This window comes from Epinephelus fuscoguttatus, linkage group LG15, assembly GCF_011397635.1.
Source record: "Epinephelus fuscoguttatus linkage group LG15, E.fuscoguttatus.final_Chr_v1".
NCBI lineage: Eukaryota > Metazoa > Chordata > Actinopteri > Perciformes > Serranidae > Epinephelus > Epinephelus fuscoguttatus.
In genome coordinates this window covers 30,946,531-30,969,732 of record NC_064766.1, presented here as the reverse complement: position 1 = coordinate 30,969,732, position 23,202 = coordinate 30,946,531, and the positions used below count along the sequence as shown (strand labels likewise).

Genomic DNA, 23,202 nt, shown 5'->3' with positions numbered 1-23,202 from the left:
TTTCTTCACTTCTGACACACACCTGCACCCATCATCACACCACCATACATGGGCAGCATTACAGTTGTTCAACGAACTATAAGCGCTTTCTTGACATGGTTCCAAAAAATGCTCCCGAGGAATTGATAAAAACTGTAACAGACCCTGATCCGGGGTCCAGTCTCATTTCTTTTACTACAAAATGGAAAAAAGGAGTGAAGGTCAGTGTTACAGGACGCTTGTACACCTTTCGTCGAGGACATTAAAGCAGAGCCCCGTCCCTTGGATTCTTTCAAGGCGGGATAAAGACAAAACAGACAAAAGGGAAAAAATGGTTCGGGGTCGGGCTCGAGGCCAGGCACAGTGATTTAGGCAGCTTGGCAGTCCATTCTTAAGATGCCGGTTATACAACCTTCTGCCCAACACAGGATGGTCCTCATCCTTTGGGATTCAACTTCCAGATCAAAGATGGAGAATCACTGCTGATTCAGTTTAGTGATCTTTGACATGGACTGTATTTACAAATATATCGTACACAATAATAGTAATCATTCTAGTTCGAAATGACCAGAGAAATCGTAGTTAAAATACAGCACTGTAATAAAATAACATCTACCTGCAACCCTGTTTGAGTCCCAATGAAACAGATTAACACAGACTAATTTTAAACAGCAGGAGGTGTGTGATGTTATGTTAAGCGATGAATCCAGAAATAGTATTGTAACATATTGGTTTTGTTGTATTTTGTCAAGTACACTTTGTTAACAGCTAATGACCAGATCAGCAAACACCAGTCACGTGGCCTCCCTCTGGTGGCAAGTTTACAGATGTCACACCTTGCATTAACAAAAATAAAAAATAAAAACTGGAGGCTTCATTCTTCTCTGGTTGATTAAAAATAACGCATATTTCTCTCTTCGGCTTAGTTCAGTGTTTTTGTTGACAGGCTTTTCTGTTCATTTCCAATTTTAGACTCAGAGAAGGAATGGTCTTCTTGCCTCTGTTCCTGCCTTTGCTCTGTCTTCTTGTTACACAGTGCCAATCCACGTAGAGGTATCCTTCCCTGGACTCGACATCCCCCAGCACATCACATATACACACACCTACACAACACAAACAGAGATCAAGTATGGAGTTATAGGGGCACCCCAAAAAAAAAAAAAATCTATAAAAGAATAAGAAAATAAATGTGGAAAAAAGAGGAAGAAGTAAAAGAATAAATAAGCAAATAAAATATGGAACTATAAAGATAAATAAATAAAATAATTATAAAATAATTTTTGCATATAAACCCATTATTTTTTTCCTGAATATTTTTTTTATTTTTTATAAAAAATATATACTATATTTGTTTTATGTATCTATTTTTATCCCTTTATTTATACTAATTCTTACCCACATTTATTTTCTTATATTTTGCAGATTTCATCTTTAATATCACATTCTTATGACTCCGTAACAAATAACATTAGAATGAGGCAAAGTACATCAGAGAAAAACTATTTCTTTCACTTTGAACTAGTTTTAAAATCATCAACATTTCTTACTCTGGCAGAGGTTCTCTGTTTGCGGGGCTAACGTCCGCCACTAGCATTCACCAGTCCATGGAAGTCTTCCCATGCTCTGTAAAAAAACAAAGGATGCAGCACATCATCATTCAAAATAAAACGTTTGGATATTTAGGCCTTTTCGGTGGGAGGATCACAAACGGACTGCCGCCTGCGAGCTAGTTTAGGCAGTCATTCATCATTCTGGCAGGCTATTTAAGCTGCAAAACCTTCCCAGCTCTCCCTATGCCTCGTCGAAGCGCTGCTGCCCTGCATCAGTACCGCTGCTTGCTCTTTCAGAAACCACCTCCACCTCGGTGTCCCCCTGCAGGCTCCAGCAAGGGGGGAAATATTCAATCATCCCTTCCCAGTATCTCATATGAACTTATCTGCAGGGAGTGATGGGGCCTGAGACTAGATGCCAAACTCTAACTATGTTCTGCTGTTGAAATAAACATTTGAAATGTGACTTGTCTGACTGAAGTGCATCAGTTTACTGCAAAAGCGAATGAAACGTGATGGAGCTGCACATGTTTGTATCTTACTTGTCTCTCTTTTATAATGTATACCCCGAAACAGCAAAAAATATTTGCTAACAACCTTTTTTCCATGACAACATGAAATAGGGCCAAAATGTTAGTGGTGGACTATCAGACTGTATGAGCAGTACGAGACTGGAGCACTAACTGGTTGATGAACAGCAGTAAGTAGTTGGAGCCAGGATGATAGAGCAGCATCAGCCATTAGCACAAGTTGTGAGCTGTAATCTGGCAGTAAATAAGCAGCTGTGTGTCTGGCTGTGGACGCTGGAGCTGTTGAATAAATTTGTGAAGTTTGTTGTTCGCAGCGGTGGCTGTTAGCTTGACAGAAAGGTAGGTGCTGTGAGTCAACAGTCTGAACTAAGCTGAGATTTCTCAGACAGAGCTAAACATTGCTATTTAAATCACTGACTGAGAGGAGATGAGTTTGAACCTCCAGATTAACATTTTGAAGATTTAAAGATAAATCAGCCTAAAATAAAGTTAATTTTCTGCTTCTTAACAATGAGATTGTAAAGTCAAGAGTCAACAGTGAACCTGAGTACAAACAGTTGTGTATTTTTCTCAATTTAGTTATTTATATTCTCAAGGTTTTAGGTTTTGAGCTTTCAAACGATGAGAAATAATTGAAATGAAATTTCAACACCTGATACAATCTGTCACACCCTAATTACAATTTCCGATAACTGTATTAGCCTAATTTAATTAAAGAGAGAAACATTTTGACTAGAAGTTGTTGACTAAACTGTAATGACTTTTTGTCAACTAAAACTATGAAGGATAAAGATGACTGAAGTGTGACTAATGCTGTGTCTCAAATCACATACTTCCGTTAGTACACTTCCATGTAGTATACTATGTGCACTGTGTACTTCGACAGGGTAGTGTTGTCTCAAACCAAACACGGCCATTGTGCAATCACCGGAAATGACGACAGCAAATTAGCTAGTTGGCAAACTAGCATTAGCATTCGCGTTATCATTCGAGGTACCAAATCATCACAGACTGCCTAATCAACCCAATAAACATACTGCTGGCTTATATCAGACAACGGTATAGTGGTGCTTAGTGCACAAAACACATGTATTTGTACAATGCAGCGACGTTCACGGTCGCACAGTCCTCGGCCCTATTTCCAGTTTGAAAAGTGGTCCCTGTTACACCCGCAAACGTAATAACAGCCCACAAACGTAATAAACCACAAATGTAATACAAATCTGCAGCTTTGAATGTAATAATCCCTCAAATGTAATAAATTTCCCACAAACGTAATAGCAGCTGCCTACTACAAACGTAACACACAATTTTCCGCAAATGTAATAACTATTACATTTGCAGGAAATTATTACATATGTGGGAAGGTGAAAATCTAAACTGTAATAACTTCCCACAGATGTAATATGAGACTGAATAATAATCTTTGTGGTTGTTGTTGTTTATTTACTTATACACCTGCCAATAGTGATGCGTGTGTTGACAAGCAACGGGTGGGGCGGGTCAGAAAGTGACAGAGCAGTGTTCTGAGTAAGTTAGAAATAACTTACAGAAACACACACACACACACACACACACACACAGGTCATTCCTTGTCAGTTCACAGAATTACTCTGTGGCAGCAAATATGTTGTTTAATTGGATTTATTTTATTTTCTTCTGCCTCTTGTTAATACGGATTTAATGGGAAATTTATTACATTTGTGGGATTATTACATTCAAAGCTGCAGTTTTGTATTACGTTTGTGGTTTATTACGTTTGTGGGCTGTTATTACGTTTGCGGGTGTAACAGTCCCTCCCCTTCAGCTATGTAGCCAAGATGGCGACCACTGAGGACGAGAAGTCTCCATAGTCCCACACTCAACTTCTTAACCGTTTTGAGTGCACCATCCAGGTACTCAAAGTGCACTGCATTTTTCCATACTTCTCACTATGAACGCACTTATGCACTGAAAATATTAAGTGTAAGGACAGAAGTACACAATTTGAGACACAGCATAAGATTAGTAAGCATTTTCATCTAAATACTATATCTAACTTCAAAACAGATTTGTCTGCCTTTTGATAGTTGTAAATGTTGTAATGAAAGCATTTAATTAGGAAATCATTACTGCATTAAAATTGTGAAAAATCACAGTTTACCACAGCCTCTCTTGAACTTACTGTTTTTTCAAACCAACAGTCAAAAACCCAAATATATTCAAATTAGAAGCACCAAATCTTAAATGTTTGAATTTTTGGTTTAAAAAAATATTACCACAACCCTATATCTGTTTAAGTTGTGAGTAACATTAGCACTGTTTTATATCGTTGTGCTCCCTGTAACAACTTTAATTCATTATAGTTAGAGTGTAACACCAACAGAAATGTGAGAAAACGTGAAGTTTGTGATCATGCATACATTTACGTGAGAGAGAGAGAGAGAAAATAATAAAACGATGAGACATACATACTTAATGCTGTCTGTGTGAGTCTTGTACTCCATAATGGTGTTGGGAGGCAGGTTGAGGACTCTACGCAGGGTGTCTCTGATGCGGGCGGTGGTCGCCTGGTCACTAGCTGTTTTGTTCCAGATGGAGATGATGTCCTCCTGGAGAAAAGAAGCAGGGGATGCATGTCTGAGTTTACTGAAATAGGCAGTGTGGGACTAGGTATAACATATGTGTGTGTCTGTGTATTCACCTGGAAGCGTACTGACACCACGGCCCCACAGATCTCCTCTCCAACCATGAACTGCTCCCCGAGCATGGCCAGGATCAGGTTCTCCCAGCAACGAGACGCCAGGCCTTTCCTCAATCGGATGATCCACTTCCCACCCATCTTGTTGGCATCATCCTAAAAACAACACAGGTGTGGTTCAGAAAACGAAATAGATTCAATGTATGACAAGATAGAGTTCAGATCTCAGAGTACTCACCTCCCACATGGGTTTAATACCCTCCTTGAAGAGATGGAAGTCACTATGGCCTGTCAGGTCGCCTGGCCGGATCATGTGACTATAGAAACGCCAGAACTGCTCCACCTTGGGATTGACAAGAGATGTTTATATCAGCATGAGTCTGGATGAGATTGTATTTATAAATTTGTGCTGTGTCTGGCTACAGTGATAAACAAAAGCAAAGAGCATCCAAATTACTCTTCAAGCTATTTCACTGTTGCAGACAAATTTCCAATGTCAGAATAAAATCATTAGTTCTTCTTCATGTATACTCCTGTTACTGCTACCATTTGCGTAAGGTGGTAAGTTCAAGCTGTCTTAAGTAAGTGAAACTCTATCAGGAGCTGTGCCTTGTCAAAATAAATCAAAACCTATATGACTGAACCATGTGGGGATTTAATTTGAAAGGACAGACACAGGAAGTGGCCATGCTCAGCAGTCAGGCAGGAGTCACATTACAAACCAATCACAGCCGACAGATATCATTCCCTTCTTCTGTAAATATTCAGTCTCATAAATATGGCAAAGTTGATCATGTTAGTGCAGGGCTACCCAGGATTTCAGGTAAATAGGCTGTTTGATGCTTGTTAAGGTTGACTAGCAACCTCAAAAGCAACCTGCCACCAAGCACTTGAAAGCTGGCATACAAAAGGCACAAGAGCAGCTTCCAGCATCCAACCTCACAGGTGGGTAAAGACGCGGCATGTGTACAGCCCCTAATTTCCAGGGCTGGTACCTGCGGTTATTCCACAGGCTAGTTAATAACATGTCGGGCAGGAAATCCAAAGTGTGGGATCATTTTGAGAAGGTGAAGGACGAACCCAAGGTGATATGTAAACTCATCTTCATTGGTCGACTACAAACATGACGTATCATCTGAAACATGGAAGTAGCTACATGCCCATTAGCCCACAGCGTCATGAACAGGCGGCTCGCTCAGTGTGTGACGTGCACTTGGAGATAAAATATAGGCCTATATTAATGAAGGTTCATTAGTACGGTTTTGTATTTCTCTGTAATGTAGCACAGTGTTAACAATGTTATTGATACTATTCTTTCTCACACCTTCAACCCAAACCATTGTGTTGCCCCGCCCAAAATATATCATTTATTAATTACATTAATATTTTTCAACATGCGGGCGACTAATGGCTCTAAATGACGCCTATTAGGCGACTAGGAAAATTCTTAGTGGAGGCCAGCCCTACATGCAATGATTAGTATTTTAGCAGGTTTTTAGTCTTGGTTCATGTACATAGTTAAGTTCAAGGACATGAACACTATAACAACCAACAGCTGAGCTTTCTTCAGCACCAAAAAAGAAGCAGCGAACCGGGTAGAATGTAAACATGGAGGAAACTCTGGGGATTGGCAAATATGTGAACAAGACTCAATTCTCTTGGACTGTGGTAAAGGAGGAGAAACTGGGGGAGATTTGGAGTGAACAAGGGTCTGTGTTTAATTCGGCGTGTATCTGATCCACCAACCAGCACTTATTTTAGGGCGAACTCTTACTTTTGGAAACGGTTAACCTCTAATTCCCACAGTTTCCGACCAGGGGCTGGTACCAAGTTGGGGCAACATAATCCAAAATGTAAAGTTTATCTTTATGGATTATACTGATGCCGTGTGTTTTTGTGTTTTTGCCGACTTGTAAGGAACTGTTCATATGTCAAATCTCTTAAAGGGAGTTTGGTGTGATATTTTCCACCAGGAGCAGGATGGGAAATAATCTCAAAGGGAATCTAGCTGTAGCTTTGCAAATAGTGATTCCCAGTCTTTTCAAAATCTTTTAGTGTGTGACTAAAAACTCACACTGACTTCAGATGTGAGAACGTGTCAGATTTTAGTCTTTTAAAAGTATTTTCAAAGTCTTATAGTGCATGGTGGGCATTACCGAGGCGAAGCTGCCAATCTGTTTAATGTTCTGCTCGTAGCTCTGAGTACTGGCCGGTCTCCCTGGAGTGCGTCTGGAGTACCAGAAGGTGTAGTTGTACTGAAGAGGGTGCTCTCCTGCCCCTGGCACCACCATCTGCAGAGAAAAAGAGAGCGGTTGAGCCAACTGGAAGCTACACCCACACGAGTCATTCGTTAAAACTCTGACCTTTTTCTTGGAGGTGTTCTGTTCCTTTTCCTCGTCTTCGGTTTTTTCCTTCTCACTGTCTTTCGGTGAGCCTTGGTCCTGGTCGTGGTCTCCACTGTCATCATCTTTCAAGCTGGATTGGAAACACAGGGAATTAAAGCTCTGTTGACAGACAATTAGGTATACTGTGCTAAAACTAATGCAGTCTAATATGGACCAGGCTTTGAATTTTCACCAGCATGTTAATTGTTTGGTTCGCTCCTGTTTCTATCAGCTGAGTAGAGTTGCTCAACTCAGGCCCATTGAGTCCCCAGCTGAGTTGAGATGATTATTCATTATTTCCTTCCATCTTGGCTACTGCAATTCCCTTTTCCCCTGTCTTAGTAAGACTTCCCTATATTGCCTACAAGTGGTGCAAAGTGCTGCTGCAAAGCTTTTGACCAGCTCCTCCAAAAGATCTTGTTACGCCCATTTTGATCAAATTCAGAATCTAGTTCAATATTCTTGTGATCTCATGGTCAGGCGCTCGCCTACATTCAAGAACTACTGCAGCCCTACATAAGCAGCAGGTCATTGAGGTCCTCTCCTTTCTTGATTGTTCCTCATGCCAAGCTCAAGACATACAGAGACTACTAAGGATAGACCGATACATTGGCCGGCCGATATATCGGGCCGATATTTGAGTTTTTTACTTGTATCGGCATTGGCCGATACGCGCATGGGTTTGCGGATTTATTTTTCCCTGGCATTTTTTTCATTTGAAAGTATGTGGTTAAGTTGAACAAAGCTGTTGAATCCTACTGTGTACAGTAGTTGTTGTTTTATTTATACTTCAGCTTAAATATTTGTTTATTTTATAAAGACATTACTGAAAGATTTAAGAGCATTGAACTCTTTTTTTATTTGAATGTATAATAATAATAATAATAATATTCTACCTGTCTTACCTCAACTTTCCATCTTGTTTTAGTATTTTTTACTGTTCAATAAATGTTTCTTATTTTAAACTTGAGACCTGTAATATTTGTTATCATTGTGTCATTTTTTTTTATGTAAATTGAGGGAGCAAAAGCAGTATCGGCCCCAAATATCGGCTCAATAAAATCGGCAGTCCATAATCGGTCATCGGCTAAGGGTGATGGAAAAAAATCGGTATCGGCATCGGCCCTAAAAAATCCATATCGGTCTATCCCTGGAGACTACTACTACTGAGGCTAAAGTTCCTAAATTTTGAAGCTCTCTCCCATCAGAATTAAGATTTAAGGACACTCTGGACACTGTTAAAAAGCAGCTCAAGACCCATTTGTGTAGTCTTGCTTTTAGCTAGTTTTTAATGTGTTTTGTGTTTAAGCATGATGTCTGTATTTTCCTGTCTGCTCTTTTGTCTTTTACGTGCTACTTTGTTCCTTGTTGTAAAGTGCGATGTGATGTTTGCTCTTGAAAGGTGCTATATAAATAAACGTATTAAAGGTCCAGTGTGTAGAATTTAGGGTGATATATTGGCAGGAATGGAATACAATACAATAATTATGTTTTCTTTAGCGTATAATCACCTGAAAATAACAACCATTGTGGGGTTGTTGTTTTTTTCGATACCTTAGAATGAGCCCTTCATATCTATCATCACCATGTTTTTACAGTGGCCCTGAACAGACTAACCAAACACTAGCTCTAGATAGGGCCATTTGAATTTTGCCATCATCCACTGTAGTCAGCAGCCCCTCTGTGACAAGAGCATCAGAAAACGCAGATTTTTAAACGTGAAACTGCTTCATCTACTGTTTTTACCAGTTTAAAATCACTGGATCCATTTATCTTATAGAGGACGAGACCTCTGCCGATAATTCTGCTCCCAGTAAACACCTTCTGAACCTCCTGTAAAAACCTTTGAAATTATAAAATTAAAAAGGTGAGCAGAGATAAGCGGGTGCTAGGTTAGCAGCTGATCTCTGACATGCCAAGTACTGTTGGAGAAACATTGATTTGTGACATGAAATTGCTTTAATCAGCATTTTTACCAGTTTGAATCACCAGGTAGTTTGTTTTGGAGAGGAGGAGCAGGAGGAGGTAAAAACCTTTCTGAACGTATGGATCAGAAATAACGTCAGCAAACGGTAAGTTATCAGAGAAAGTAGGTGACCACATAATTGCAGATGCTGTGCAAGCAGGCTGTCTGCAGGGGGCCAAACAAAGTAGGAGAATCACTAATTTGTGAAGTTATTCAGTGTTTTTACAAGGGGTGGGAATTACCAGAGGATCCATGGTACGATATTATCACAATACTTAAATCACTATACAAGATTATAGCGATAAGTACTGCAATAAAATATAGTGCAATTTGTTACCTTTTTTCAACTGTAAATTTTGTCCCCCCAAAGGAAAACTTAAGCATCTGTTTTATCTAATAAAATAAAGTTTTCAGTCTGTTCATCTCACTTCAGCCATTTTTACTGCAGCAACAACATGTATCTAGTGGACTGAAAAAGCTGATTATATTGTTCTATTAGGCTACCTAAAGTTTAATTTGTATGCTTTGTAATATTAATAATTCATATAATTGTAAAAAAAAAAAAAAAAAAAATCAATATTTGGCACTGCGTAACAATACATTATTGCCACAAAAAAAATCGTGATACTATGCTGTATCGATGTTTTCCCCCCCATCCCTAATTTTTTTAAAGTTTAGTTTAAACCACCAGATCCGTTTATTTTGCCGACCTCTGCAAATATTTTAGCTTCCAGTAAAAACCTCCTCAACAACAAACTCTGCAGAAATTCTAACCGGGAGAAGTTCAGCTGGTTACAATCTACAATCCTTATCGCTAGCTGCCACAATAGCCACCCAAATTGTACACGATGGACCTTTAAATTTATTATTTACAAAGCATTACCAAAGTTACAAATGTGTTTAAACTGTTGTTTGTGGTGCTGTTGAATTCTTCTATATTATGGAAACAATATCTATATTCGGTGTGCTCTCTTTTGTATAAATAAAACCTAAAACATTAGAACCGTCATGACGGTATGATTCACTACAGGGCTGCTGTATCATACTGCATTTGTTTTAGCTAGGTAGCCTAAAAACTGTCAACTGAGTGTGCTTTTTAACAATAAACTACAAATATGTTAGCGGTTTATCATACACACGTCCAGCCCTGCACTTAACCTACTCTGACCGTGAATATCCTGCAATGCACTGTTAGCTAACTAGCCGTATTTTAGGGACATGGGAGTCTAATTTACGCCGACACTGCGCGCACCTTCCCCCGCCTCGCAGCAACTACTACACCGAGGATTCGGGGCCTGTCCGCCTTCCGCTAGGCTAAGCTAAAGCTAGCAACACAGCACAATTCCCATTATGAAATACTATTAATCACTGCTGTTGCTTACCTTAGTTTCAAATGCACCTGTGTGTGTATGTGCATGTGTGTGTGTGGATCTCTCTCTCGTGGACATGTAAGTCTAAGGTTTCACAGAGCATGCAGGACCATGCAATAAAGCTGACACACCTCTCTCTTGTATTTTTAAACATGCAACAGCTTTCATTAACGTCACTATCTCCCGTGAATCTGCAGTCCCGACTGAAGGGCCCACTCCCTGGCACATATTACACAGAAACTTTTGATTACTCACGCGTCAAATTTGTTGTTCATTATTTTCTAGGTAGGAGTCTTTCGGAGTCCGACCACTGCCTCCTGAATTCCGCAGGAACGGCGGCGCGCACAGTGGACGCACGTGGACGCGCACGCCGTGTGTCTGTCGTGGATATGAACGTGCGGGTGACACTTGTTCATCTCGGTGTTTGATTAAATGTATTCGTTTAATACTCACCGGAAACATGCATGATGTAAATATATAAACATATGAAGCCAAAATCACATAAATATATATATGGGACACATTAGCACCAAGTTATGTTTTCATATTTTATTCATCCTAAACATAATAAATACACAGCTCAGTACCTCTCTCATCAGTTAATTATAGCTTTGTTAAAGTCTCTGGCTCCAATAAATAATCAGAAACCCTGTGACTTCCACACACAGACATGGCTTCCAGCAGGCATACACCACCACACAAACACAGCCTCAACACAAAAAGAAACCGGCGGCTTCTTCATATGAACCGGCCTTCTCTGATGTGCCGCATCCCTCGTTTCATCCCTTCCACCCATCCGCTTGTCATCTGTTCTTGCGGCAACTTCAAACTATGGCTCTGTTCAGGTCCAGGCCGAGCTGTGGACCGAGTCTGGAGGGACAAAAAGGGAGCTGAGGGGGTGAGGATGGAGTCAGGAACAAAGTGGACTGCTTTAGGGTCCAGCCTGACTTCACTGTTAGTCCGGATGATGAGCATATTTGGGGACAGGGGACTGTGAAAACCCTGTGTCTACTGTCTAGGGACAAACAATGCAAGCTAGGTAAGGAGCAGCGTCTGGGGGTGAGGGATGGGAGAATAGCTCTGGCATGGTATGGCACGGTATGGTGTGGTGTGGTTTGGTTGGCTCTGCCGTCGGAGACCATCCCCTCGCCCCTTGCCCCCTGTGCCTCTGTGAGGACCTTCATGAGAGGGCCCTTTGTTCCGGGCCGGCAGGCGCACCAGTGAGTGAATGAGCAAGAGCAGCGGCGGCCCTCTTCAATGGCGGCTGTTTGTTTACACCAGCCAGTCCCGTCATACTTCATTAGCAGCCCAGCCCACCGACAACCTCTGATGTCCTAATCGCCGATGAGTTTGTGGCTGCCCATCAGCCCTGAGCCTCAGCAGTTCAGGATAAAGGGGTTTCCAGGATTCCCGACACACACATTCCCACTCAATCTGCCCGCCTGCCTTCTCAGCCACTGGTGGTACACATACACACAGCCTCCATGGTGAGGGTGGATGGGAGAACTGGTTCTTTCATCATGGGCCAAGAGGCACCAGGAGGTGAGCCGACGTTAGTGGAGCAGCAACAGTCCCAGAGAACTAGCTTTGCATCAAAGAGATGTGAGAGATCTGCCGCCCAGGAAGAGACAAAAGCAAGACAGAGTGATCATTCAGTGCTGCCTTCCTCTCACCACAATCACACACTTAAAAATATGGGTTTAAGGTAGAAATAAGGGAAGTTCTTCCAGCGAACTGTCCTGGAGGCAGGACTAGCTGTCAGGCTGCAGGAACACAACCATTGGATTTGTTGAGCTTTGTTGAAGGTGAGGGGATGTGCTGCCTGAGAGGCACAGCTTGTTTCTTCACCACAGTGTAACATAACACCAAGGATACAACTTATACATATTTAACTGTAGATTATGTTTTTGATTAATGGTTTAAAACTATAATAATCCTTTTGGTTGTGTGCTTTTATTTTGAAGTTTCTGTGTTGAAAACGCTGCATCCTTAAGCCATCTAGTGTGTGTGTCATTTCATTGGATACCTACTAAGTTACTTCAATTAACTCACCTCTTGAATGGCTCGACCCAGACTCTCCTGGCTTTTCACCACTTTCCTGAAAGAGACACACACCCGTCTTTATGTCCAACAATGATATCATAATAATAATATTTAAAGCTACTGCTATAACTGCACAGTCACGCTCTGATAACAAGATTAAGACAAAAGAGCGGAGCCAACCTGTGTATTCTGCGAGCCAGGCTGAGGGTGAAGTTTGCTGAGCAGTCGGGCTGATAGGTGGATGGCACTATGGTGTAAGCTCCAGGGGAAAGACAGCAGGTCAGACTGACATCCTGCGTGTAGCAGTGGGGGACACAACTGGCCGCAGGATCCTCGTCCCTGGGTAACGTCTGCTCTGACTCCCCTTCTGGGAACTGTGAAGTGAAGATCAAATGCTCAGATACTGTGGAACTACGATCATTAGCTATTTTGCCATAACACATAGTATACAGAGGGTACTTTAATTTTCTTTTTTATATTTTAATCCTTTACAGCAGTGATAGTTTTTTGCTGTGGAAGCCCATTTTCACCAGTGTGATGGAAAAAGGGATCCTATAAGTCATTATAATGAGAAACTTTTGAGTTATGAGTTAGTATTGTTCCTCATTATTTTGAGACAGTAATTATTTCAAGAGTCAATCAGCATAACTTAAGATATCTGTATTATTATCAAAGTTCATTAAGAAAAAGTATACACAAAATGTTTCCCTTTTTATGCTTTGTTGTTCTTTTATGTTAGATCTGTTTGTAGGATTATTTATGGGGGGGGTGGCTTGATGCTTTAACGATAGTACACCTGGACAGTGACAGGAAAGGGGGTAGTGAGAGGGGATGACATGCAGCAACGGGCTGCAGGCCAGACCCCCAAGGACCCAGCCTTTATACGGCACACACTCCACCAGGTGAGCCAGAGGTCACCCATTTTTATCTGTTTGGGACTACAAGAGCTAATTATTTGTTGAGCTAACCCCTGGCACTTCTATATTGATGTTTTCAAGACATTCAGGTTGATTAGAGTGCACATTGCCTAAAAGTAAAGCAAACAAATACTGTATATGAGTGCTTGTTTTCTCTTGTGAAAGAGGCAGTTGGTTGCTGTACATCATGAAAAACATCTTCACAGACATAAAAACATCTGTAGAAATGTCAAGCTAGGATCAAACAAGGCTTTGTTAAAACAGACACAATGAGTAAACAGTGCATAGATCACAAGATTACACACTGTGCAGACTGTGTTGTGATCAGTTAAGGGAGTTGTACACACATGCACAGGCGTTGTTTCAACAAAAGCCAAGGTGTGGCAATGTGACATGAAGTCAAGGACTTACATGTTACTGATAAGTGTTTCAACAGACATGTAGCTCTCTCTCATATCCACAATGCCTAGTGTTTGCATGTAATTCACAACTTAGGGAGAGCTGTGAGAGTGCAAATTTCAGCATCATAAACAGAGGGCACAGGTCTAATTATCATTAGTCCAGACAGAAATGTTTTCAATTACATGCTAGTGTCTAGTGGGTAACGATGGGATGTTCATGATCATGCCGGCTGATATCAGTCTTCAATAACATGTCTGAATTCATATGTTACCATATACACATCTACAATCACAGACATCCGGCCACTTCTCTAAAGCAGCTGGGAAAAACTGACGCCCATACACAGAAGTAAATGGTCCGTATCTCTAAATGACACCGGTATTCTCCCTTAATGTTTGACTGACCTTATAAATGTGAAAGCCAATAGGGTGCAGGTCGGTGTCAGGGCGGCTCTGGTGCAGGGTAATCCTGACATTCACTCCTGATGTCACTGCTGACTCATCACACACTGTAAAAGGGAAGCAGGGGTTCTGCCAGTGAGACAGGAAGTTCCTGCTTCCTCCGGCCGTGCTTCCCTCCACCCACGAGCCCCGGAAGTAACTGGTCTCCCACTCTCCATCTGTTGTCAATGGCAGTGAAGGTGCTGGGCTTTTCAGGGCACTGGGGAGGAACACAACATTGTTATGTCATGAATAAGTTGATTCAGTCATAGCAGTTTCCCTGGTGGAATGTGGAAGAAGGAAAATCCATCTTTTGAAAAAATGTGTGGGTCACATATTGACCAGCAGATGTCACTGTTCACTTGCTGTCATTCATTTTTATGGGAAATCCTGGAGAAAGTTTGTATGAACAAATAAATCTTTAATCAAGATCTCAAATGAATGAATTATGTGCAAAAATTTACAGAACATAACATTTAATAATACTGTTGTCATTTTAACGTACTGTATGTTTAAGGAATCTCAAAGATAACAACGTTGATGAATGGGCAAAACAACTAATGCCATTTTACTTTGATTTTGGAAGGAGACATTGTGGAGACACATTTTGGACTCCACAGAAAAACAACATCTGCACACATCTCGAAAAGTACCTGAACTTTTTGAAGATGGAATGAAATGAAGGTTTTATTATAAAAAAAGAAACACAGCCTGGATATGCTGTGTGTTTCCTGTCATTTTTACCCTAGACAAGATGAGCTTGTTCACTTTCTCCATCTGTCCTCACCTGAGGGATGTGGTAGAGGAGGAAAAGGCCCTGATGAGAAAGCGGGCCTCAGCTCCTGGCTGGTAGGTGCTGGGGATCAGCAGATAGTATCCAGGCTCCAGCTCCCCGTGGAGAACCACCTCTCTCTCGTAGGCGTGGCAGTGAGTAGAAGCACAAGGAGGTTTGTTCAACATCCGGCTCAGATTAAAACGCCTCTTCTCCACCTGGTGACAGAAAAACGCAGGTGACATGATGCAAAGACACAAGCATTTCTTTTTTTTCCCTATAAGCAACAGCACCAACCTTCCACATGTGTAGAGCAATAGCCTGGTAGTGCTGGTGCGTTATGTTCTTGCTCTCTTCAAGTGGCGTTTGTGCATATTTCTCTGTGTTTCTCCATTTCCTATGCTGCAGCAGGGACACCAGCACCTCTCCTCTCTCACACACTTTGAGCCAAAACTTTGGGTTGCTGCCATAGCTGCTGCTGTTTCGGCTGCCACCAGCTGAGCTCCCTTTTATCCACCGGCCAGCCAGCTGATGGTTGTGTGTCAGCAGATTTCCTGTCGAAGAGGAGAGGAGAGGTGTCAGGGTGAAAAAGGGGTGTGAAGGACATCACAGTCAGTGACAGTAAGTCTAAAACATCCTTTAGCAAAGTAGGGAATTACCAGTATAAATGCTCTTTAGGTGCCCGTCATCACTGATGGGGTAACCCACTGTGACATCATCAAACTGGGACAGGAATTCTGTCTCATCCAACCAGAACTCGCCCTCAGCCACCCTGGCTTGTAGGTCCAAAGCAGAAACGGGGTCGACAGAACTCCAACCAGCACCACTGCAGACAAAGAGGTAGACTGAGTGAATGAAGACTATGGACTTTCCCACACACACAGACTTGTGGACTTTATGGGTGTGTACATGTGAGTGCCTAAAAGACACACAATAAATAAAGTGTGCAATGTACTTCAGTGCATTCTCTGGAGTTTCTACAGACTTCCATGAATCTTGCTGTGGCACAACACCCTTACAGACTTGATGTGTTATGCTAATGCTAATCATTGCGTGTCTCTTTGTGGTCATAGTGCATCTGTTAGTGGTTGTTTTGCATCTGTTGCACTCTTAAAACAAACATAACTCCATCTTCTGTCTGGCAACTACATTACCACTTGTTTTACAACACTTTATGGTTGTTTTGGGGCTCTTTATGGCAGTTGAGCATCTGTGGTCATCTTGCATTAGTCTGTGGTCACGTTTGTGGTTATTTCATGTCTCCTTGTGGTCATTTTGCATCTCTTGACGTTTTTCTGCGGAACTATTTTGTCTCTCTTGTCTCTTTGCAGTCATTCTCATTATGGTTGCTTTGCATTTGGATTCCACAAAACTCCATTTGAGGTTTCATCATACATATCTACAAATCAAATCTTAACTATGACACACACAAGGAGACACACATGCCTACCTCCCTATCCAGGACCCTCCCCAACAGCATCTTCCCCAGGGATTTCTGATCCTGAGCAACAGTACTTTGCTCTCTGACACCGTCTTCACATCCAACCACTCCATGACAGTCAGAGCATGGTACTGGTTCAGCTCATTGGCACCTACAACAGTCATTGAGGTCATAAGGTGATGTGATATAGGATAAAAATCATTTTTATCTGCAAGAAAACACTTCCTTCTGACCTCCGGGGGTGCTGTGAGTGGAGCAGCTAACCGCACATTCATCTTTCACAGGACACAGAAGGTTCAGGTCCAGCCCTCTCCTCCTGATCTGGTCACTGTCCTGCTCTGGTCTCTGCTCGTCTTCAGACCCTCCCAAGCTCCAGCGCTCCGCCAGGCCCCCGGTCAAATCCACCAGGGCCTCGGACACTTGCCCTGCCCACAGCCGCTCATATGAGCCATGAACCCTAAAGGGGATGGAAGAGACAGGAAATGGGAGTTCCACACTTCAGTAAAGAGGTGGTTAGTAAACCTTTCAAAAAATCCCTCCTATCCCTCCAAAGTTCACAGTAGGTCAAACTAAAACATAAGACAAGAAAATTCCACAGGTTACTTACTTAGCATAGGCCTTCTCTAACAGGGATACCCAAAAGGCAATGGGGGAGTGGCAGCGTGAGAAGCAGGGAGTGGAATTGATACACGGCAGGCGGTCGTCAATGGTTACCTCTGTCCAGTGTCCCTGCTGCCAAAATCGAAACTGGAAGGAGCCCCTGTATCTGCTGTCACCCCACTGGGGCTGGTCTGGAGGCAACACCTGCAGAGAGTCACAGACTAAATCAATGGAGCAGTAGGACACACAGTAGAAAACATGCTTATGACATGCTCATTCACAGCAACTTAGTCTAACCACTGGAGCACTCTAATGCTCAGCATCAATTTCTCCAGATTCTGTAAAAAGCCAGAGCTGCAGATAATACAAATCTATTAAAATCGAACTGATAGTACACAGTTGTTGCTCTACCTTGTTCAGCAGATGTTTGTTCTTGAGCAAGAAGGTGCAGGCACAGAGAAACCAGCAGTCTCCTAATAAGCCTTGTTTTGCATGACCCAGGTTGATGTTGTCAGGGAAGAGAGCTGGTGACTGGCAGATCTCCTGGAGGTGTGAAACGGACATAAATTGAGACATGCTGACTTACAATAACCCTGGGGTTTGGGTTATGGAGGTTGAAAATAATGAGGTGCAGAAATTTGTTTACAGAGGTCAGGGCCTCTCACAGGATTGTTTTTAATGCAGTTATTTTGTAGGGTTGTAAGATGATTGATATAGAAATAGAAAAACATATGAAATATATTTGCTTTTTTGTGAAATAAACAACATCACCACTGAACCTTTGAACCTGTAAACACTCTTTCATAAGCAAACAGGAATAGGGGAAAAACCTTCTCTGGTTGAGCACATTAGCATGTGACAGGTGATTCAACATTGAACTGATTACAAAACAAACTCCCCAGGAATACACAGCGGCATTTCCACTTCCCTCTTTGGCACTACATCTTACCTGTGGGCGTTGCCAGGTGATTTGTCCCTGCAACCTTGCGATGGGTGTGGAGCTGTCAGAGAACAGGGATGTGTCGTCAGACGGGAAGTCCTGGTCCTCGAACAGAGCCTCACGCTCTGCCCTACCTGCCTCTTCTTTCATGGCTCCTCCTTTCTCTTTCAACCTGGATTGAACCTGCTGGGTCAGTGGGTGAACCTCAGCCAGCTGTGACCATCCTCAGGGCCTCCATGGACATTGCACACTTGTTTTACACCTATAAAGAAAAACAAAACAGCAACAAAAACAGTCATGTTTCATAGTCATGAGATTTGTGGTATTGTGCAAACATCAACAACAAGAAGCTGCACCTTGCTGCAGATGTAGGTAGGGAGGTGGAACTTTAACCTTATTTACCTGTGACTATACAACACTATTAAACAACATACATTAAGTTCACTTCCCCCCACAGGTCCACAAATATTACATAAATAATATGTTACAACGGATACTGGTACATAATAGTGTATATATATGTAAAAATGTCATTTTAGGGGAAACATGTTTTCGCCCAGCTTTAGTAACGTTGAGCACAAATCCATATATTAGCTGTTTACGTTACACACAACCGCAATAACAGGGAAATACGAAGAAAAGCTGTATGAATATGTCTCCAAACTCAAATGTAATGTCACAAACATATCAGGTTAATAGTGTGACTCTACTTTACGTGTCTGCATCTTACCTTTCTCCTCCTTTAATCATCTTTCCACTCGCAGTTAGCTCTCACTCTTCATAATAACACAGCAGCTAACCGTTAGCTTCAGCTAGCTTGAAATGCACAGCTGTAACATAGTTAGCATCTCCGTATCGCTTCATCTTATCATGGTTTCAGAGCCATTGCCACAGTCATACCGAGCATTTTTTATCCAAACGCATGACAGACTTCGTTATTATTAACAGCTATATCGAAGCCAGACATTTCATCTTGCTGAGTGTAAAATACAGTCAGAAATAAGTCGCTTCCGGTTGGGCATCCAGCGGTTCATTCATAGAGTGAATCCTTCCTGTGCTGCTGAACACTGCCGCCACCTACTGTTGGTACCGTGAATTACACGCTGTGTTGTCACTGTCTTACTGTGTTGGCATGGAAGAAAGGTGCGTTCGTATTAGGCACATGCCGAGGTGGGACCAGGCCATTGTTTTGCAAGTCACAAGCAAGTCTCAAGTCTTTGCATTCAAGTCCCAAGCCAAGACAGGCAAGTCCCGACTCAGGTGTCACATCCTAAACTTTGAGTTTGGAGTCCTAAACAAGTCATAAGATGCTCATGACCTAGGAAAGTTCAATCAGTATTTCTGAACATGAGCAACTCTCTCTCTCAAACCCAGAAACCAGAGAAGTGAGTCTCAAACTTCAGAATCGGAATCAGCTTTATTGGCCAAGTATGTGTGTACATACAAGGAATTTGACTTCGGTAGACTTAGCTCTCAATGTACCAGAATTGACATAAGTACTCAAGAATCAGACAAGAAAGAGGAATATACAAAAAATGTACAAATATATGTCAAATATACAAAATATACGAGTTGTAATGTCATCAAGTATAAAGTCTGAAACTGCTCCATGGACTATAAATGAGAGCCTGATTTTGTGGATCCACAGAATGTTTGTTTCCTTTTTTTATACCCAAATGAGCTTCATTTTATTGTAGTGCTCTCAGTACCCATATAGTCAGAGCATTCACCTGGGTGCTCTTTGTGTCATCTTTAACATTTTTCACTTTTCATTGTCTATGGAGCAGTTAGACTTTATGACATCCAAAGAGAGTTTTTTATTTTTACTAATATCTTTTGATTGACCCAGACTGTCTTAGGCCAGAGGAATAATATGTATGAATCTTGAAAATGGGCATGGTTCCCCTGTAACAACAGAGTAATACCCTGAATACGCTTTTATGTCTGAAACCTCCCGTCTACAATGGGTTTGAGACTTGGACTTGGCTCAGATTCCAGGGTAAATCTGATCCCGTTTGGTTTGGTGGTGGAGCCTCTTGTGACCGCATGGACGTCGATCCCAGCGGGATTTGAGTCCTGGACCTTCCACAACGAAGACAAGTGCTCTAACCACTACACTAGGAAGGCGCCCTAAACAGAATAATACCCTAATATGTTACATTTACAACAATCATGAATGCTTTCAGTTGGAAGTGGTTTGTTGGAAGTGGTTGCGTCTCTGTCTATAATTTTCGAGCCACACATTTTAGGCAACAAACTGCATTTCATTTTTGTCGACCACTGCATCAATTTTGTACTCTAATGTATTGGCCCATTTTTAAAGAGCACATTTTTCAGTCTTTGGGCACAGGGGAAAGTATCAAGTATTTTCAAGTCAAAAGGCTGAAGTCCAAGTGACGTCATGAGTCACTGGCATAGACTATACACACTATGGTCATTAATGTTGAAGTCAAAGTTGAGTCGCAAGACATGATTAAATTTTGTCAAGTGAAGTCTAAAGTCTTCAAAATTGTGACTCGAGTTGGACTTGAATCCAAATCATGTGACTTAAGTCCACAACTCTGGACACATGTAGCTAAAACTAGTGCAGTCTAATACAACAGTCCTTCAATTAATCCTACCTCCACGTTCAGTTTTGGTTACCTAATAAAGTGGCAATTGAGAGTATATATACCCACGGACTTACTAGTTATGGCAAGTATACTGTATTTTACTTCCCCACTTTCTAGCCATCTTCCTTTTTTTGACTTCCTTATGGTTTCCACTTTTCTATCTGTCTATCATCATTCCTTCAACAGCATGAAACCTTCTTCTCTTTCTTCCTTATTTCCCCCATTTCCTCTAGCCTACTTTTATTTTGAATCCTTGAGTGCACTTCACTGCTGATGCTCTTTTACTGCGGCAACATTTTGTAGCATGACTGTGTAGAAACTGTAATGTGGCGTTTTTTATGACTTCTATAAAAATATTACACCCAGGTACTTAAAAAGATAAACACAAGAACAGCAAATTATAAAAAAATATCCTTTTTATTGGCTTGAAAGTAATACAAAAATAGATGAATTGACTTCGACATAATATATTAAAGTCATCTTGTGTATCTTGGTGTGTTTCGGGTGGTTTCTTCAGGTGATCTCCACAGATGAAGACGCTGCTCAGACTTTTCTATTTCCAAAGACAAAAAGGAAAACATTAGATTTACTCACAATGTCTGTTTTGTGTTGTAGCTGAGATATTGTCTGAACAGAAATTAACTTACTCTGGGACAGTCTCCATGGCGATCTTAACCCACTTTTTGTCAGGATCGGCACACAGCAGTCTGTTTTTCACCGTCTTGAAACTGTATTAAGACAAGAGAAGAAGTTAAGACATTATAGTAGAGCTTATATTATAGTTTGTTCTTCTGATGCACTGATTATTTTTTGTCTTACATTACTGCCTTGATGTTGCAGTTATCTGTGATCTCCTGGATTTTGTAGTATTTGAGGAATTTCACTGGGATTCGATTTTCTTGGTACTCTGTGCAGCACATGGGGCCTTTAAAGAAGAGACACAACAAGCATTACAGTCAAAAGAGGCAAAGAAACATAAGAAGCCACTTTAATTACAGATCTAGAAAAGAAACAGGCATATAACTCACATGCTACTCCTAAATCAATAATATTACTGGGATGCGCTGAAGTCATACTCACTGCTTTCACTCAGCGCCACCACCAGCAGCAGCAGCATCATGGAGACACACACAGTGAGCTTGGCCATCTTCACACAGCTTCTCTTCAGAGATGAATCAGTTTTCTGATCAGGATTCGTAGATGGGATGAGTTGATAATGTTTGGCACAGAGGTTTAAATACTCTCTAAAAGGTGGTGCCCCTCCACAGATCAAGGAACTATCGCTGGAAATACCAGTGTTGTAATATAACTGGGTCAAGCGGGAAGTTTGACACGCCTCATTGGTGCGGTGTACTTTTACCCACGACAGTGGCACAAAATCCCCTTTTCTTTGGGTTCATAGAAAGAATCAAGAGATGCTGTATACACGTGCGCTACTTAATTTCAAAAAAAAAAAAAAGAAAAGAAAAAGATCCTGGCATTATGTCATGCTGGGGAAAAGGTTGTACGTAACAGTAAGTGATGTTCCCTCTTTGAATGTCAACGCTATTAGACACAATCAATACCTTTAAAATGCCACAAGTATTATTTATGTAACTCTATTTGATAAGCAGAGGTAAAATGTAACTATGTCCCCATTTACTCAAGTATTTGAATACACATTTGAGGTATTTGTATTTGATTACTTTCACTTTATGCTACTTTATGCTTCTACTTCCACATTTCAGAGGGAAATAATGTACTTTTTTTATTCCTCTACTTTTACTTGGCAACAGTTTATAAAATATGACATATGTTTATAAATTAAACTAGCCAACTGGATGTTGGTAAACAATGCCATTATATATATAAAAACGTATACTTCAATTTTGGCTTTAAAAACAATGGTTTACAAAGCTATTTACGAAGGTTACCAGTGCAAATGTTTGTTTTTTTTCTTGGAAGGTAGCCTGGATTGATAGGAATGTAGGACAGGAATACACAGTATAAGCTTTTGCTTCTGCCCGAGCCACAATCAACATAGACTGTTGACTGTGTGCATATAGAGTGTATGCTTACTGTATAATACTACTACAACTACAACTACCACTACTAAAGTGATTATATGATTGATATAACAAGAATATAACACTGAGAGGAGCTGTTTTTATACTGTTACTTTGGATACTTTAACTACATTGAGTTGCTAATGCTTTTTTAATAGTTTTAGTTGAGTAACATCTTGAATGTAGTATTTTAATAGAGGGTCGTCTTATTTAGATCATTATCTATTTCTCAAGAGATCCGAAAACAAGACGTATACAAGGTGCAAAACAACATTGTCAGCAACCCTAAACCATACCTCAAGACATAACATCCTGCTGACCTGTATAACAACAGCAAATGTCAGTAGATTGACTGAGAAGAGCTACTTCACGAATGCAGTATTAAAAAACAGGTGCTGTTCACATCCAAGGACGTATGAGACCAAAACAGAAAAGAGAGGTTAGGCTTCTGCTTTGCTTTGTGATAAATAAATCACAACCAAAAAATACAGAGGCACACTGCTTTGCAAAAATGAAAAAGTCTAAGCTTAG

At 41.1% G+C, this 23,202-nt stretch overlaps 3 protein-coding genes across 4 annotated transcripts; all 3 read right to left on the bottom strand.

Moving 5' to 3' along the window:
* Window positions 1–470: 470 nt before the first annotated feature.
* eif4e2 (eukaryotic translation initiation factor 4E family member 2) lies at window positions 471–10,846 on the bottom strand. Of its 2 annotated transcripts, none has more exons than XM_049599498.1 (8): window positions 10,715–10,846; window positions 7,103–7,214; window positions 6,896–7,030; window positions 4,978–5,082; window positions 4,743–4,895; window positions 4,514–4,650; window positions 1,527–1,602; window positions 471–1,082 (listed from the first exon to the last, which is right to left on the bottom strand). In XM_049599498.1, the coding sequence occupies exons 1-7, from the start codon at window positions 10,732–10,734 to the stop codon at window positions 1,554–1,556; spliced, it is 711 nt and encodes a 236-aa protein (XP_049455455.1). In that variant the 5' UTR covers window positions 10,735–10,846; the 3' UTR covers window positions 471–1,082; window positions 1,527–1,553. The 2 variants fall into 2 exon arrangements, with proteins under 2 accessions (XP_049455455.1, XP_049455456.1); XM_049599499.1 differs by having other exon boundaries at window positions 4,510–4,650; window positions 10,715–10,761.
* Window positions 10,847–11,012: 166 nt separating this feature from the next.
* capn10 (calpain 10) lies at window positions 11,013–19,040 on the bottom strand. Its single transcript, XM_049598937.1, has 13 exons — window positions 18,745–19,040; window positions 18,024–18,276; window positions 17,486–17,617; window positions 17,082–17,278; window positions 16,708–16,931; window positions 16,484–16,625; window positions 15,693–15,859; window positions 15,331–15,587; window positions 15,049–15,251; window positions 14,226–14,481; window positions 12,683–12,876; window positions 12,512–12,557; window positions 11,013–12,070 (listed from the first exon to the last, which is right to left on the bottom strand). The coding sequence occupies exons 2-13, from the start codon at window positions 18,162–18,164 to the stop codon at window positions 12,041–12,043; spliced, it is 1,989 nt and encodes a 662-aa protein (XP_049454894.1). The 5' UTR covers window positions 18,165–18,276; window positions 18,745–19,040; the 3' UTR covers window positions 11,013–12,040.
* A 2,012-nt stretch (window positions 19,041–21,052) lies between these two features.
* ccl20a.4 (chemokine (C-C motif) ligand 20a, duplicate 4) lies at window positions 21,053–21,954 on the bottom strand. Its single transcript, XM_049598228.1, has 4 exons — window positions 21,707–21,954; window positions 21,446–21,551; window positions 21,274–21,354; window positions 21,053–21,179 (listed from the first exon to the last, which is right to left on the bottom strand). The coding sequence occupies exons 1-4, from the start codon at window positions 21,771–21,773 to the stop codon at window positions 21,170–21,172; spliced, it is 264 nt and encodes an 87-aa protein (XP_049454185.1). The 5' UTR covers window positions 21,774–21,954; the 3' UTR covers window positions 21,053–21,169.
* Between the last annotated feature and the right edge of the window lie 1,248 nt (window positions 21,955–23,202).